Below are 15003 nucleotides of genomic sequence, written 5' to 3'. Positions count from 1 at the left end.
TGAACCGTGGCTGGGTAGTGCACTACAAGCAGGTTCGAAACGACAGGTCAGATGGGTTGTGTCTGCTCGCCTGGTCGGGAACCCATAAATACAGACACGCACGCACACGCACACGCACACTGCTTGTTTTTCTGCATCCCTGAGCGGGTCACAAGAGACTCAGGTGGGTTTAAAAACGGGGTTCGCTAAAGTAAAAGTGCAGGGAGACACTCATAAAAGGCGGGAAACAAATCTGTAACAAAGGAAACCACTTGCCCCTCACAAAGGCAAAAGCGTTTGATTTCATCGTAGAGTATTTAAGAGTGATCGTATGTCATCTAAAAAATTTTGCATAAAGAAAAATATATTGTATATCGCGGCTGCAAATTAAGAACTCGTTCCCATGATTGAACTCAACTAAAACGAGGGAACGCGATTTACTACATTTAATACGACGAGGATGTGAATTCAGAAATTGTGGCCACAATGTACTAATTTGAGTCCTTATTGTAGTAAATCATGGCCATTGTATAATTAAAACAAGTCAGTTAATTGTTGTGGGAACTAATTCTTAATTTGTGGTCACAATTATATATATATATATATATATATATATATATATATATATATATATATATATATATATATATATATATATATATATATATATATTACACAAATTTTTCAACATTAAAATTAGTCTAAATTTAATTCAGTTTAAATATACTTAGATTTTTCACTGTTTATACTATTTTTACATTTGAGGTATGAATTTGCCATAAAAAAGCAAAACAGAGTTTTCTATTTTCTTTATGCAAAAAGTACCATTTTATAGATTTAAATTTTTTCATTGTGGGAAACGTGACCCAGAATATTTCTAGACATGTTTCGTGAGATTCATTTAAAGACAGACTTAGTTTGGGGGGACATCTAGAAAACTATAGTGAAAACTTGGGAAAAAGAGCTACATTTATCCAACAATTGATTTTTTTTAATAAATTAACATACATAAAATTAAATACTAAGTTATAGGCAGCCAAACAAACCTAAATTACATTTAAAAAGGCAGGTAAATGTTCACTGCAGTTCATCGAGAGCGACAAACTGTAAAATAAAATCTCTCAAAAATCACATTATTATTATTATTTTGAGCACTGCAGCCTTTCTAATAAATTACACATAAAATACTTTTTTTTTCGTGGATGACTTCATTACCCGCAAACTGTTACGAAGGCCTTGCTGTGGACGTCTCGGACACATCAGCGGACTGACGTTCCCACCGATCTCCCGGGTTTCAAGTTTAAACTCAAGTACAGCATGTGGCCGGGCCAAAACTCATCTCGCTTCGTGCGGTGAATCACTATAAGCAGATTCAGATCTCTGAAATAATCTACAGAAACAGCGGGGTTAAAGAGACTCGAATTATTACGAGAGGCGACCAAGCCGCTTCTCCCGATGCCCTAATCTGCTCCGCCTGCTACTCTCCCTTAAAAGTGCACCGAAAACCGCTCCGTGGGATCAGGACGCCACGCGGGCCTAGGGAGAGACGCGTGCCTATAGCAGAGGTACAGGTGTGTGCGAGATACCCATCCGTACACGGTACAGACGATCAGCGAGGCTTCGGCCTCTAGGGGGCGCCGCCGGTCGTACCGAACTCGTCCACCATCAGCAGAGCCTCAATGTTGGCCGTGGTGTCTGGACTGAGAAGATCCGAGACATCCATGCCGGCCAGGCCATCGCTGGGGGTGCCGGGGGTCACCGGAGCGGCCAGGTTGTCCTGCTGGGGCTGAGCGGGGCTCTGTTTGGATGGGCAGCAGGAGCCAGGCTCTTCGGGGAGGGCAGGAGGAGCCGGAGGAGGAGGAGGAGGAGGAGGAGGAGGAGGCGGCGGCGACGCGTTCTTCGACTTCTCCAGCGAGGAGGCAGCGCTCTTGTCTTTAGCCGAGTCTCTGCAGGCACACTGACACTGGCAGGACTCCTCCTGCTTTATGATGATGACCGGCAGACTCAGACCGATCTGCTGCACTGCGTTCCCTGGAACAACAAATAAAAAAAGAACATATTTATTCATTCACTTTTAAACGCCATGCCGCAACATCAAGGCTATTTTTAATCACGATCTCAAAATAAATTACGCCATTTTAAACATTCACTAAATATAAAAAAGCTGCTCTCAAAAGCTAAAACAGTAAAATATCTTATATTAATACCAGAAATTACCACTTATGTCATTTTTCTATTAAGGTAAGACACCATCATTTTTTTTCAAGGTCAGTTGAAACGTATTTTTCGCACTTTTTCTAGAGGTGTCAAATGAGTAAGAAATCTTGTACATTTTGTGTATCTATACCTATATCTATACTTTGAAGGATTTAAAGAGGTATTTGATGATATATAATTTGTCTGATACATAACTTTTATGCTAAAAACATGTAGACAATTATTATTTCTTCCTGCTGTTGCCAGCATTTACTTGTGATGCGTGGTTGCCAAATTGAGAAGATTAAGCAGAAAATACTGTCTTTCAACCCATGACATCTGGCAACCTCAAGCTTATTTTAAGTGCAAGATAATGTGAAATGGACAAATGTTTTAGGGATGAATAACCAATGAGTCAATATCATAAGACGATTTTTCTTAATCTATCAAAAAACTCTGATTACCGGAATTGTAATTTTAAAAAAAAAAAGTGGTTATAATAATGTTGTTAAAATCAATAAACACTGAATCATACCTGAATGTCCACTGACTGGTATGGCTGTTGTAAAAAAGACCTTCTCTACTTTTGGGCCCTGCAAATAAAAGCAGTAATAATGTCAAAAACTGAGCAGAATAAAAAAAAAAAAGGTATGCCATTAATTTGAACGTGAAGTAATTATTAAGATCTAATAATAAAATTAAATAATAACAGCACAATGCATACACACGCAGCTAAACGGCAATAACAATGTGCACCAAATACAGCAATAAGAACCTATTGAACAATGATGTTTGTATGAAGGCCATAATAGTTTTATTAATTTACTTTTACGTCAACTTCATGTATATTTTATGATGTGTGCCTTTTGAGGACCTGTTGTTCAGGGTTTTGCTGAGCGCTGGCGGCGCTGCTGAGGATCCACTGCAGGTTCTGATCGGACATGACGATGCTGGGCTGCAGGCCGAGGGTGGGGGCGATAGTGATCGTAGGAGGTGGAGGAGGAGCCAAAGGCAACGCGGGCGCTTCTGCCGCCGTCACCTCAGTCGTCACGGCCGGCCCAGTGCTGGAGACTCCGGGAGCGGGTGGAGGAGGCGCCGGCTGAGCCGTGGAGGTCAGGGTCACGTACTGCTGGCCGACCGAGGGGGCGGATGGAGCGGGCACTTCTGGTGAGTGTGACGAGGCGGGCGGAGCACAGGGGAAGGTGGAGGTCAGTAATGAGCTGCTGGAAGCGGGAGGGGGCGGAGCCGGCTGAGAGGGGAGTGTCGTAGGCGAAGTCTGCGCCTCCACGTCGGGGGTCGTGATGGAGCAGGATGGGGAAGAGGTGGATGAAGGGGGTCGAGTGGACACGTCTGCGGCGGCTGTCTGTGGTGACGGCTCGAGGCCAAAGGACTCTGCTAGGTTTTCTGGAGAGACACAGGCTTGACGTCAGATCGCCACTGAACACGTGACGGCTCACTCCTACTGCAGTACCATCGTGTCAGAAATATGCTGGTTGGAAATCAGGCCCTTAAAAATAATCAATAAGTGAACTTCTAACAAGATCGTGCAAGGTTTAGCGCGCTGTTCGCACCGTGTTTCTAGCATTTTCTTTCTATGGAGGACAACAATAGTGTATTTCCAGAACACTATATTTTTAGCATGTTTGAAATTGTCCTGTTATCTTTTAACACGATGACACGGCGACCAGTCTTGGGCTACAGGCTGATATGGATGTTGCTATCGTGTTTACAATATAAATTTTAAGTGCATGTGAAATTCTCTTGATATACTCAACAATGAATTAAAATAAACAGGCCAAGTGAATATATTTACACTAAACCCTAACAAACTGTACTGCACAAGAGGAGTGACCCGGTGTATTTTGAGCTGGCTCTAAAGTTCTTGCCTGTGGGTTTAGGGTCGTCCGGGCTGACACTGTTCTCGGGACTCTGGAACATCAGCTCAAAGATTCGTATGGGGGTGACGCTGTTCAGATCCAAACCCTGAGACTGAGACATGAACATGTGCTGAGATGAACTCGTATCTGTGAGACGACTGAAAACAGCTCTGTGTGATCGAGGAAGTGACTCACATTGTGGTTCTCCTGGAGTTCAGAGTCTGTGGAAATGAGGCTCAAATCACTGAGGCACAATGAGTGATTCGCATCCTGCAGTTAAACAAGTATAACAGCACCGGTTAAGACCACCGTCCTGAAGAGGCCATAAACAAAGCAGCAAGATAGGGCTGTGATTATGTGAGTGCGCACCTCTGACAGCGGATGACTGCTCATGGTGAACGCCGGACCTTTATCATGACCTCGAATGTGACTCTTCAGGCTGTACTGAGAGCTGAAGGTCTTCTCACAGCCATCGCTCGGACAGAAAAACGGCTTCTCTCCTGGAACATGAAGAGAGACCATAAGAGAAAAACCAGACAACTTCTCTCATCTAAATAAGGTCTATCTATCTATGTATAGCTATACAAAAATCAATGTATCTATCTATCTATCTATCTATCTATCTATCTATCTATCTATCTATCTATATTTTGTTGAATAGTAATTAATAATTAAATGAGTTTTAATTTCATATTTCTGTTTTCATTTCATTTTAGCACAAGCCTGTCTCTCTATTTGTTATTATCACTGTTGAAAAGAGTTGTGCTGCTTCATATTTGTGTGGAAATTGTGACAGACAACTTTTGTAACAATATAAATGTTTCTACCACCACAATTTAACTCGTACTTGATAAATAAAAGTATTAGTTTGTTTAATGAAAATGGTAGTGTATGTCAATGTTACTCTTTATTTCCCAATAATATAAAAAATTTAAATGCTTACTTTTATAATGAAAGTTATAAAATACAACGCAATACAATAATTATAGAGAGATAACCATCCCTCAAAAACTTAACAGATCACATTTGAAAAAGAAAAATTATAAAAAGAAATAAGAAAAAAGATGCACGAACAACATCTCTACAATTAGACTTTAAAAAAATTTAAATACATTTGATAAAATATTTAAAAATTATTTTATAATTTCTTTATTTTAACAATTTTATAAAATAATAAAACATTTATAAAATAAAATGTATTCGCTCAAACTTAAAAAACATCAGTCATACAACAAAAGGCTTTTGTTAGATTTTTAGGCAAAGTTTTGATCATGTTGACAAATTAGAGGCCTTTATAGAAACTTTAATGGGCCATACTGCCAGTGGCTTACCAGTGTGTGTCCGTACATGTGTTTTCAGGTGATGACTAGCAGCGAAAGCCTTACCACAGCCATCATGATCACACCTGCAGACGCAAACGTACCACATTCACCATTAAGTAGGTGACTGCAATATTACAAAGCAGACCACTGCGTCCAGCTTCCATTGATGCTGGCTGCACATTCAATATTTGATGACTCCTGTGTGTGAGAAATCAATCAGATACCCTCACCGGAATGGTTTCTCCCCCGTGTGTGTGCGGATGTGCTTCCGCAGGTCACTGAGGGTGGTGAAGTACTTGGTGCATCCCTCTGATTCACAGTTAAACGTCTTGCCAGTGTGCAGCCTCTGGTGTGCTTTCAGTCTGAAGAGAGCAACGCAGTAATCAGGTTTAGTCACCGAGCAGATGTCTTCATACAAAGTAAAAATGAATTCATTATGCACGGATGAATGAATAATGACAAACTTAAGTGAACACTCGGAAGCAACTAGATGCAAAGCACCGAGAGTTAAACAATAATTCATTTTAAATCAAGCTTCGCTTTAGATTCTTAGATCCAAGGATTTTTTTTTAGCGTATGCTGTTTTCCGTTGATGTTTTTTTCCTGACAAAACTTCATCAAACATGACTTTTTTTAACATGCCAGCCATCCAATAATCTTGCCATATTATATTCATCTCAGAAAAGACATTCAATGTCCACAGAATCTTTAGTCAACAAGAACAAAATAACAGAAGATCATTTTTAAATATGCACTATATTAGAGATTAATTATATAGTATTTTTAATTATTTCGTATTTGTCATCATTAAACAAAAAAGGCGTTTGAATGTTTATATTCCTACAACAAATCGAATCCGAAACATCATTAAACGTAAATGCCTTTCATTTAATTTTACGGAAATTGTTTTGAGATTGAAGGAAACAAGGATTTATTTTAAGATTCAATATAATAGTGATATCACAGGGATGACAAAATCACCTTTAAAGTTTACAGCATTTATGAAGAAAAACTTTTACTTAAGAAAAAATGACATGCACTGTACTTATATAGATGAATCGATTCCAAGTCAAAACGAATTAAGAGCTCGCAAATAGAATCTGTGGCTCGTTTTACTCTAGAGCGTTTTTGATTTAAAACACTTAGGTTTGGCTACAGTTACACCGCTCCAGCGTTTTCGAGGGCAAAAACGAAGACTCGGAGACCCCGTTTTAGTTAGAAAACTCTGGGGTTGCGTTTCAGAGCAAGATTTTTAAAAACGATGGCGTAGCTGTTCACATTGCCTCTGCGTATCCTTGACGACGGAGTAAACAATAACATCATGCTTGCTGTTGCAGTCATAGACGCCCGTTGATAGACTCCCCATTCAGTCGCTCCAAGAACACAGACGTGCCCGCGATCTCAATTATTTTAGGTTTAGGTTGTGTGATTTCAGATCAAAGAAACCAACGACCTGCATTTATGATGATTAGATGCACATCTAAGGGTGGACGACATTAGAGGCAGATCTGATGAGCACGAGCTTTCTCTGAGACCCCGATACAAAGCGTAAAGCCCACAGCAGGGCAGCTACTCGAGCGTTCGGTCCTCGTTTTCACCTGTAGAGAGTGTTGAAGGCTTTCTCACAGCCCTGCACGTCGCACTCGAAGGGCTTCTCTTTCGTGTGGACGCGGACGTGGATCTTCAGGCTGTAGGACGTGAGGAAGGCCTTGCCGCAGCCCTGCTGGTTGCACACGAACGTGTATTCCCCGCGGTGCGTTTTCTGATGCGTGCGCAGGTTTCCCGCCGTGCTGTAGGTGCGCGTACAGCCCTCGAACATGCATTGGTATCGCTTCACCTGAGAGATGAGCAGAAAGAGTCGCATCGGGAATGAGTCGAAAGGTTTCCTTTCTGTCGAACCAACACAGACAACGCTTTCCCAGAGAACAAAATATAGTTGACCTAAAAGATCTAGATGTAGTGGAATGAGAAACGTACCGATACTTGTTATCAATACAATAAAATGTTTTAGAAATTTACTGACCCTTAGGCTATGCTTTTTCTTTGTGGGAACAGATTTGAAGAAATTCAGCGGATGCGAGCGAATGGGTGCCGTCAGTCCAAACAGAGATTATAAAAACCATTACAACAATCCACACCACTCCAGTGCGCCAATGAATATCTTGTGAATAGAAAAGCCGATTGTTTATAAGAAACTAATTACAACGAATGTCATTTGACCATATGTTTTTAGATCTGTTTTAGCTTTTAAACGGTGCTTTGTCTGTGCAGATTTCTCTACTGATTCAGACGAGGTGACTTTCTGCACTAAACTATACACTAGTTTAACTATTAATGATGCCAAACATGCATGTTTTTGCTTCACAAGACGTTAACTGACGGACTACAGTGGTGTGGATTTCAGTTTGGACTCTCTTTCCGATGGCACCCATTTACTGAAAAGGATACATTGCCGAGCAAGCGCGATGGCACTTTTCACTAAATCTGTTCATTTTTGGGTGTACCGTTTCTTTAGGTGTCATGTGGGTCAGACGTGCAACGAGTGGTTAACTCACATGGTGCTACCCGTGGTGCTCATGTGTGCAGCACGACATCAAATTCAGCTCGTGACATTTCCCAATCCACCCACTTCTTCTCTCTTCATTTCCCGTCGTAACGATAGCCGTACAACTCATACTAATTCTGCAGCATGCATTCTGTGCAAAATCTCTGCATGCGCAGAACACAACCCATTACATTTAACTACAAACCGAAGACTGGGGTAATGATGCTGAACCTTCAGCTTTGCACGACAGGAATATGTTACCTTTTATATATATATATAGTTACGTAAAATACCTACTGTAATAATATTTCCCAATATTGCAGTTTGTACTGTATTTATGATCAAATAAACACGAGCAGAAGAGACATCATTCAAAACCATTACTGACCCCAAACGTTTCAAGAGGTGGTATACAAATTATTTAGGTAGCATTTAAAAATTCTTTACAAAAACAAAAAAAAAAAGAATTAGAAATTAAGGTATGTTTCAGTGGCCTATTTTCTCCACTCTCTTGTAATATGGCATGGTTGGACCGTTCAAAGGACATATCAATATCATAGGGTATTATTTTATTCTATTCAGCTCGAATGTTTCATAAGCTGCTTGTATCATAACAATGGATCAATAATGTGTGTCCTGCTTTGTTTGGGAAACACTGAGCTCTATTCTGAGTGGTTTACGTGTGGCCCTGAATGACCTGCGCCTCTGTGTGTGTGTGTGTGTGTGTGTGTGTGTGTGAGTGCGTCTGTGTTTTAGAAGCAAACAGACTCCCTTTCACATCAAGTCACTGGTCAGTATTCAGCAGCATAATCTCTCGCTGCACAGACATCTCTGTTCCCGTGAGCAAAGAACCATGAGATAACGCTGATTCCTCTCTCTGCTCATAAAATACACACCAATAACTAAAAAAAACCCACACACACCTTACTTCAGTTGTTCTGGAAATGTGCCAACTTTAAGCCTACAGTCTAGCTCAAATGTGATTTTTCATCCTCGTATGGTCAACTGCATTGTATTTGTCCTACTATTGAACTTTAGTGATGCATCGCACTGTCATCTCAGGGCTCTTTTAATGCTATGCTTTAAAGCATTCAAATGATTTCTGAAAGATCATGTGAGATTGGAGTAATGATGCAAAAAATGTAAAAAATTCTGTTCAATCGACAGAAATGGCATTTTACAATATATTCACATAAAAAATGTATTTAGTAATATTTTTTACATTTTATTTCTTTTTTTTTTTTTAATAAATAGGTCTAAATAAATACAGCCTCTCAGCATAAGAGACTTATGAAACATCGAAAATCTTTCAATATTACTGGCCCAAAACCTTTAAACAGCGGCAAACATGAATATATTACAAATGAATGAAATGAATATAAAAAATGTTACATTTTTTAAATAGTTTGCCTATTTTAGAGCAAATATCACAGATGGGTCACATTTAGCATTTTTGATGATTTTCACCTAAATTTGATGTCCTTCAGAATATTTTCTACTAAGCATATATGAACATATACATATACATATATACATATATATATATATATATATATATATATATATATATATATATATATATATATATATATATATATATATATATATATATATATATTTATTTATTATGTCTTCATGTTTTCTTATTACTTGGACAAAAAACTGAGAAAAATGCATTTTTAAACAAAGTAGTGCAGTTTTATCAAAGCACTACGTTTTCAGGCAAAATACGCTCAGATATGGTATTCGTTCACCTGTAAATAATGATATGAGTGACTGAAATTGCATTCAGTAAACAGAATGTTATGATCTATATTGTCTCTGATCCTCTGCTCCTTGTTTTTTGCCTGGTAGACCCGGATAGTCCCGTAACTCATTCAGAACATGCGCTGGGGCTTCCCCTACACCTAGAGCAGGGAAGCGGTGAAGCCGTGTAATCTGAACGATGAGACATCAATGGCGGGGAAAGAGTTAAAAGGTCAACACCGAAAACGCCGGGTTTGAGCCGTGTCTCACGCTGAGCTCTCGTAGACGAGCAACGTCATCAGTCATTCTCTGAATACAAGAGCAAGAATAAAGAGCTCGTGTAACAACTACAAACATATCCAAGTATTAAGGGTTATTATGAGACAAAGCCATGTGATGAATGACCTTTCAATATGAATGCGTGTGTGTGTGTGTGTGGGACATAATAGGCAGTAAAAGCCGGTCATTTGCAAGTCTGTGTAATGCAAATAAACCACCTGGAGCCATTTGTTGCAGGCAAATCATTGTATTTCTGCTTCGCGGTGGCCATTCCACACGAGAAATACTACATGATGACAATATCTGAATGCTCTGCGTTTGCATCTTCAGCACGGCATCATTGCAAATGTTACATAACATCCGTCAGCTTAATAGTCAATCTCACAGAGAGACTGAATGACGCTCGCGTCTTCACAATGAACATTTACGTAAGCCTTTTAGCAGGACTGCAAGATGATGATGATGATCACGATTACTAATCACGCTCACTGCCATTTCATTTCAGCAAAATAATGGACTTACAGAAAAAAAAATCTTTTATTCGAGCAGAATATCTCAATAGAGAATGCTTAACTCCAACGTACATTAACAATGCAGCCAGGGTGGGAATATTAAGTAAAGCACTGCAGGAAATGGACAGTATATTTATTGGAGAATTTAAACTCTCAGAATCTGGCAACCACAACCAATGCAAAATAAGTCAAACGAAACGGATAAATAACCAGAAGGCAAATATCACGCTTAACTGAGACAAGCAGGTCACCTCTTTGTATGTGGCACTTCACATTACACTGGCGTGAGGAAGAGCGTTTCGTGTTCATCATCTTTTAAATCACAGAACAAAATGGATGCGGCACAATTAGCTCCCAAAAACACATTTAAAAGATCTGCTAGTGATGCACAAAATTTTCGGCAGCCACGACAGTTTTGAAGGGCTGGAAAAGTATCCCGTCTCCGACGTCAGCAAAGCGAACGCACTTCACCGTAACCAGAAACGAGGATGCAGTGCTTTAGCTTTCATTTTTAGCTTCTGTGTAGAACAAAACACTTTTCAATTCTTTTTTTTTTTTTTAAATGAACTTTGTACAGTAAACATCTGCCAAAAAAAAAAAAAAAAAAAAAAAAAAAGTATTGTTAATTTTGATTGCTTTTTTTTTTTAAATAATAAAACTGGTAGATTTACACTTAATTTGATTACCGTTATTTTTTTTGTAATAAATTTGTATTAAATCATAAAAGATACAACCCACAAAAAAGAAAACAGACAAGAATGAAGAATAAAATATGGACTATATTATTATTATTTGAGTTTTTTTAAACTATTCATTTGTTAAAGGTATAGGAATTCATTTATTATTAATATTTAAAAACATTAAGACATTAATGTAATAACATTAACGCATTTCACTATTACTGTTAACATTTTAAAAAGTTAAATAATTTAAACAGAAACGTGGAAAACGTGGATATTGGTGCAAACTATTTCAAAGTACACTAATATTGAATTATTTTTTAGACCGTTATTATTCAAACATGCTTCTCGGTTGTTAAAATTTAATAAAACCATCAAAACGGAATCTAAAACAGGCCAAAAACAGAACATAAATCTGAATTTGGGACAAAATAAAACAGATTTAATTACCGCTGCTTGACATTTTTAGACGATTGTAACCATTTAATGGAACCGTCTAAATGAAAATATTAAAAGCGGATAGCACAGAATTCTTGGAAAAAGCAAAAAAAAACGAAACTTTACAGGACGCTATAAACCCAGCATAAATAAGCTGGTCAGTGTATTAACGTCTGACTGGACGTTTAGGGGCAAAGTGAGGTCTGGGTTACGAAAACAAAAAAACAAAACACAGGCCTCTTGTGATTTTAGCAGACTCGCAGACGGAGGACGTTTATTGGACCAGCACCCGGCCGAGTCCAGAGCTCCGATGTGAAATCATGCGGAGACACAGATCCTGTGGGGATGAACGCCCCATACAAACACACACGTCCCCCATCCCAGCTTATCTGATTTGATTTCACCGAACAAGCAGATCCGACCGATAGACACAAAACAAGTCTTACCGGCACAACCGGACTTGACAGACAAAAACGACAAGGGTCAGTGCTCTGTCATATAAGCCGCTCACCTCTCTCTGCTTGGTCTCGGGGCACTCGGAGTGTAGCGTTAGCGTCGCGCCCTCGATGTTTCGCGGCATAGGGGTGGACCCCGGGTTAATGATGAACTGGATCTGGTCTGGAGAGATGGTGTGGTGTATGTATCCTTGCGACATGCCATCCGGGTCACCCATGAAGGCCAGAGAGCCCTCGTCCCCGTCGCCCTCACCCTCCGGCAGGAAGGCCATGCCGTCCTCCTCGCCCTCCTCGTCCAGGCGGATGGGGTCTTGCTCGATGAGCACGGTGGTGCGATCGTAGACCCGTCCCGAGGAGGACGAGGGTCCCGAGATTATGCCGTCGTCTTTGTCGAAGTCGGCCATCTTGTCCTCATCTTCCTCCTCTCGGCCCAGTTTGTCCACATCCTCGTCCTCGTCCTCAAAGAGCATGGCTGTCTCCGTGAGAGGGCCATTCTCTCCCATGATCCTGATGGAAGAGCTCAGTCCTGGGTTGGTGTCCACGTGCTTGCTTTTGTTGCGGCTGTAATGCATTCAAAGAGGTTTAGGACAATATTCATAGTTTAAATAAATCATTGAAATAAATCATTTTAAATTATAAAATTAAATAAGATTTTTTTTTTTTGTAAATGAAATTAAGTTGAAATAGGATCAGTGAAAAACATATAAAGCTGAAATGAGAATATGAAATACCAGATGAAAAACAAAAAAAGTGAAAAACAAAAAATAAAATAAAAATAAATAATAATAATAAATATGTATATATATATATATATATATATATATATATATATATATATATATATATATATATATATATATATATATATATATATATATATATATATATATATATATATATATATATATATATATATAATATTTTAAGACAAAAATAAGACAAATATTATATAAAAACTTACTGAGAAAATAAAAATGGTTTTCAGCAAATACAAAAGCTGAACTAAAGATAAATATCAAAACAACTCAATTAAAGAGAAACAAAATAATATGATAAATATCAGATGGAAAATGAAAAAAAAAAAAAAAAAAAAACTAAAGCTGAAATAAAATTATACAAACATCAAAAATATTAAACTTAAATTTTGCCGTGGAAACTGAGCTAAATAAATAAGTTAGTTAGAAAATAGCAACGAAAATAACACTATTCCTCACTGAATTGTTATAACAACCGCAGGTTATTATAAATGACAAAATGAGGAACGATAAGGAAATAAGTCAAGGTCTATTACACTGTAATGTGCAAGCTAGCAAGAAAAATGTTTGTAAATTTAGGTCCATTTACACAAATCATTCATATAAATCAGTATAATTACAACCATAAGAGGTCTTCTTAATAACTGTTGGGAAAACAGCACCATGTCTCGTCACGAGAAACTAGGACAATGCAGGAAACTATTTTTGGCCGGTGTTAGAGTAACTACAAAACAATCAGGGTGAAGGTGCATTTGTAAACCGAAACCACCGTTGCCACGAAACTATGACAGATCTTTGGTTATTATGCCCAAAAACAATGTCTAGAGAGACAGCTGACTACTGTATCATGCCTAAAAACGCAGTCTAGGAAGGCAGCTGACTGAGGCGGCATGTAAGGCATGTAGTGTACACTACGAATGCCTTTCTCATACTACTACTCAGTTACAAAGAGGACATTATGTCTCAAAGCGACGAACGCACTGTGACAACAGCAACAACAAAAAAAACCCTCTCATATTACACACTGAACCTTACAGCAGGTGAGTTTATACGACTCTGGAGGCTCCTGTCATTCTGGACACTTTCTGGAAGTTTCCATGTTCACTTTGACATCGATAACAATCACGAGCCATGCATGAAAACGTTCACATTTTATCCATTTCGAAGCACACGGGGAAACAGGCGTTAAAAACACGCAGCCCTCGCGCTCACAAACGTGTCACGTTCGGCTTGGGCAAAAAAATGTTTTCATAAAAACAAACTGTCATGTCAGTACTGCTAGCTGTTAGCTCACCTGTGTATTGAAGCTCCAGTCATTAGTTCATCTGCTTCTGTCCGGTCAACATTAATAATATCCCGCAGACGAAAGGACTGAAATAATCAAGCAACACGTACATCACATAATCACTTAAAGCGGTCGTATTTTATTAAGAATGCAGAGAGAAGCTAACAGGCTAATGTGCTAGCAGAGTCTCCATTCACATCACTGACAGGCGTTAGCATCATTAGCACGTCATTAACGTCACTTTTTAGATCATATTAACCGGTGCCTTCTAACACGAGCGCAGTTAATTTGTCATTTTAACCAGTTAAAGTCTAAAACACCCCGAACACGGCGAATAAGTGATGGTTAAAGCACGTAGGGTGGATGTATGCTAGCTGATTTCCCCCGGTAGCATTGAATAGAAACTCTAATGAAACCGAACCAAGCCGTTTAAAACCCCGAACGACGTCGACAAGCTTCCACACCGCCAAACAAAGCAGATCCAAATATTTTAACGCATTTACCAGTGTTATGAAGACGCTAGAGGCCTCTGTAATGTTGTGTATAGGGTCCTGTCTTCATTCCTCCCCAGCGGCACCATCATGAACAGCAGCGCATAGACTCCAGATCGGTTCACTTCACCGCCGTTCAGATTCACTTCACACGGCGTTCAGTTCATATCAGCATCACACCACCGACAGACACATCGCATCTTACATCAAAAACCCATTAGCAGCAAACAAGCAGGAAACATAACTAACAATTTATGCAGAATATTATCACTTTAATGCATTCGTTTTAACAAGCACTGCACTGGTCTCATTAAAATTATAGTTAACATATACAATACTTCTGCAGCATTTATGTGTTCGTTGTATATTTACTAACGCATTTTAAAAATTGCATGAACTAACATAAAGAACAATTGTATTTTTAGTATAATAACGCTGGAAAA

General features: G+C 39.0%; 1 protein-coding gene across 2 annotated transcripts; it reads right to left on the bottom strand.

Moving 5' to 3' along the window:
* Positions 1-711: 711 nt before the first annotated feature.
* mtf1 (metal-regulatory transcription factor 1) lies at positions 712-14713 on the bottom strand. 2 transcript variants are annotated; one of them, XM_043261798.1, is made up of 12 exons: positions 14573-14713; positions 14079-14155; positions 12086-12590; positions 6973-7211; positions 5605-5736; positions 5384-5457; positions 4422-4552; positions 4248-4322; positions 4062-4164; positions 3050-3579; positions 2711-2768; positions 712-2010 (listed from the first exon to the last, which is right to left on the bottom strand). In XM_043261798.1, exons 2-12 carry the CDS (start codon positions 14099-14101, stop codon positions 1607-1609), a joined length of 2274 nt encoding a protein of 757 aa, XP_043117733.1. In that variant the 5' UTR covers positions 14102-14155; positions 14573-14713; the 3' UTR covers positions 712-1606. The 2 variants fall into 2 exon arrangements, with proteins under 2 accessions (XP_043117733.1, XP_043117734.1); XM_043261799.1 differs by lacking the exon at positions 14079-14155 and having other exon boundaries at positions 14573-14709.
* Between the last annotated feature and the right edge of the window lie 290 nt (positions 14714-15003).

Source organism: Puntigrus tetrazona, chromosome 16 (genome assembly GCF_018831695.1).
Source record: "Puntigrus tetrazona isolate hp1 chromosome 16, ASM1883169v1, whole genome shotgun sequence".
NCBI lineage: Eukaryota > Metazoa > Chordata > Actinopteri > Cypriniformes > Cyprinidae > Puntigrus > Puntigrus tetrazona.
Note: the sequence above shows the minus strand (reverse complement) of the source record. Positions and strands in the feature narration are given on the sequence as shown.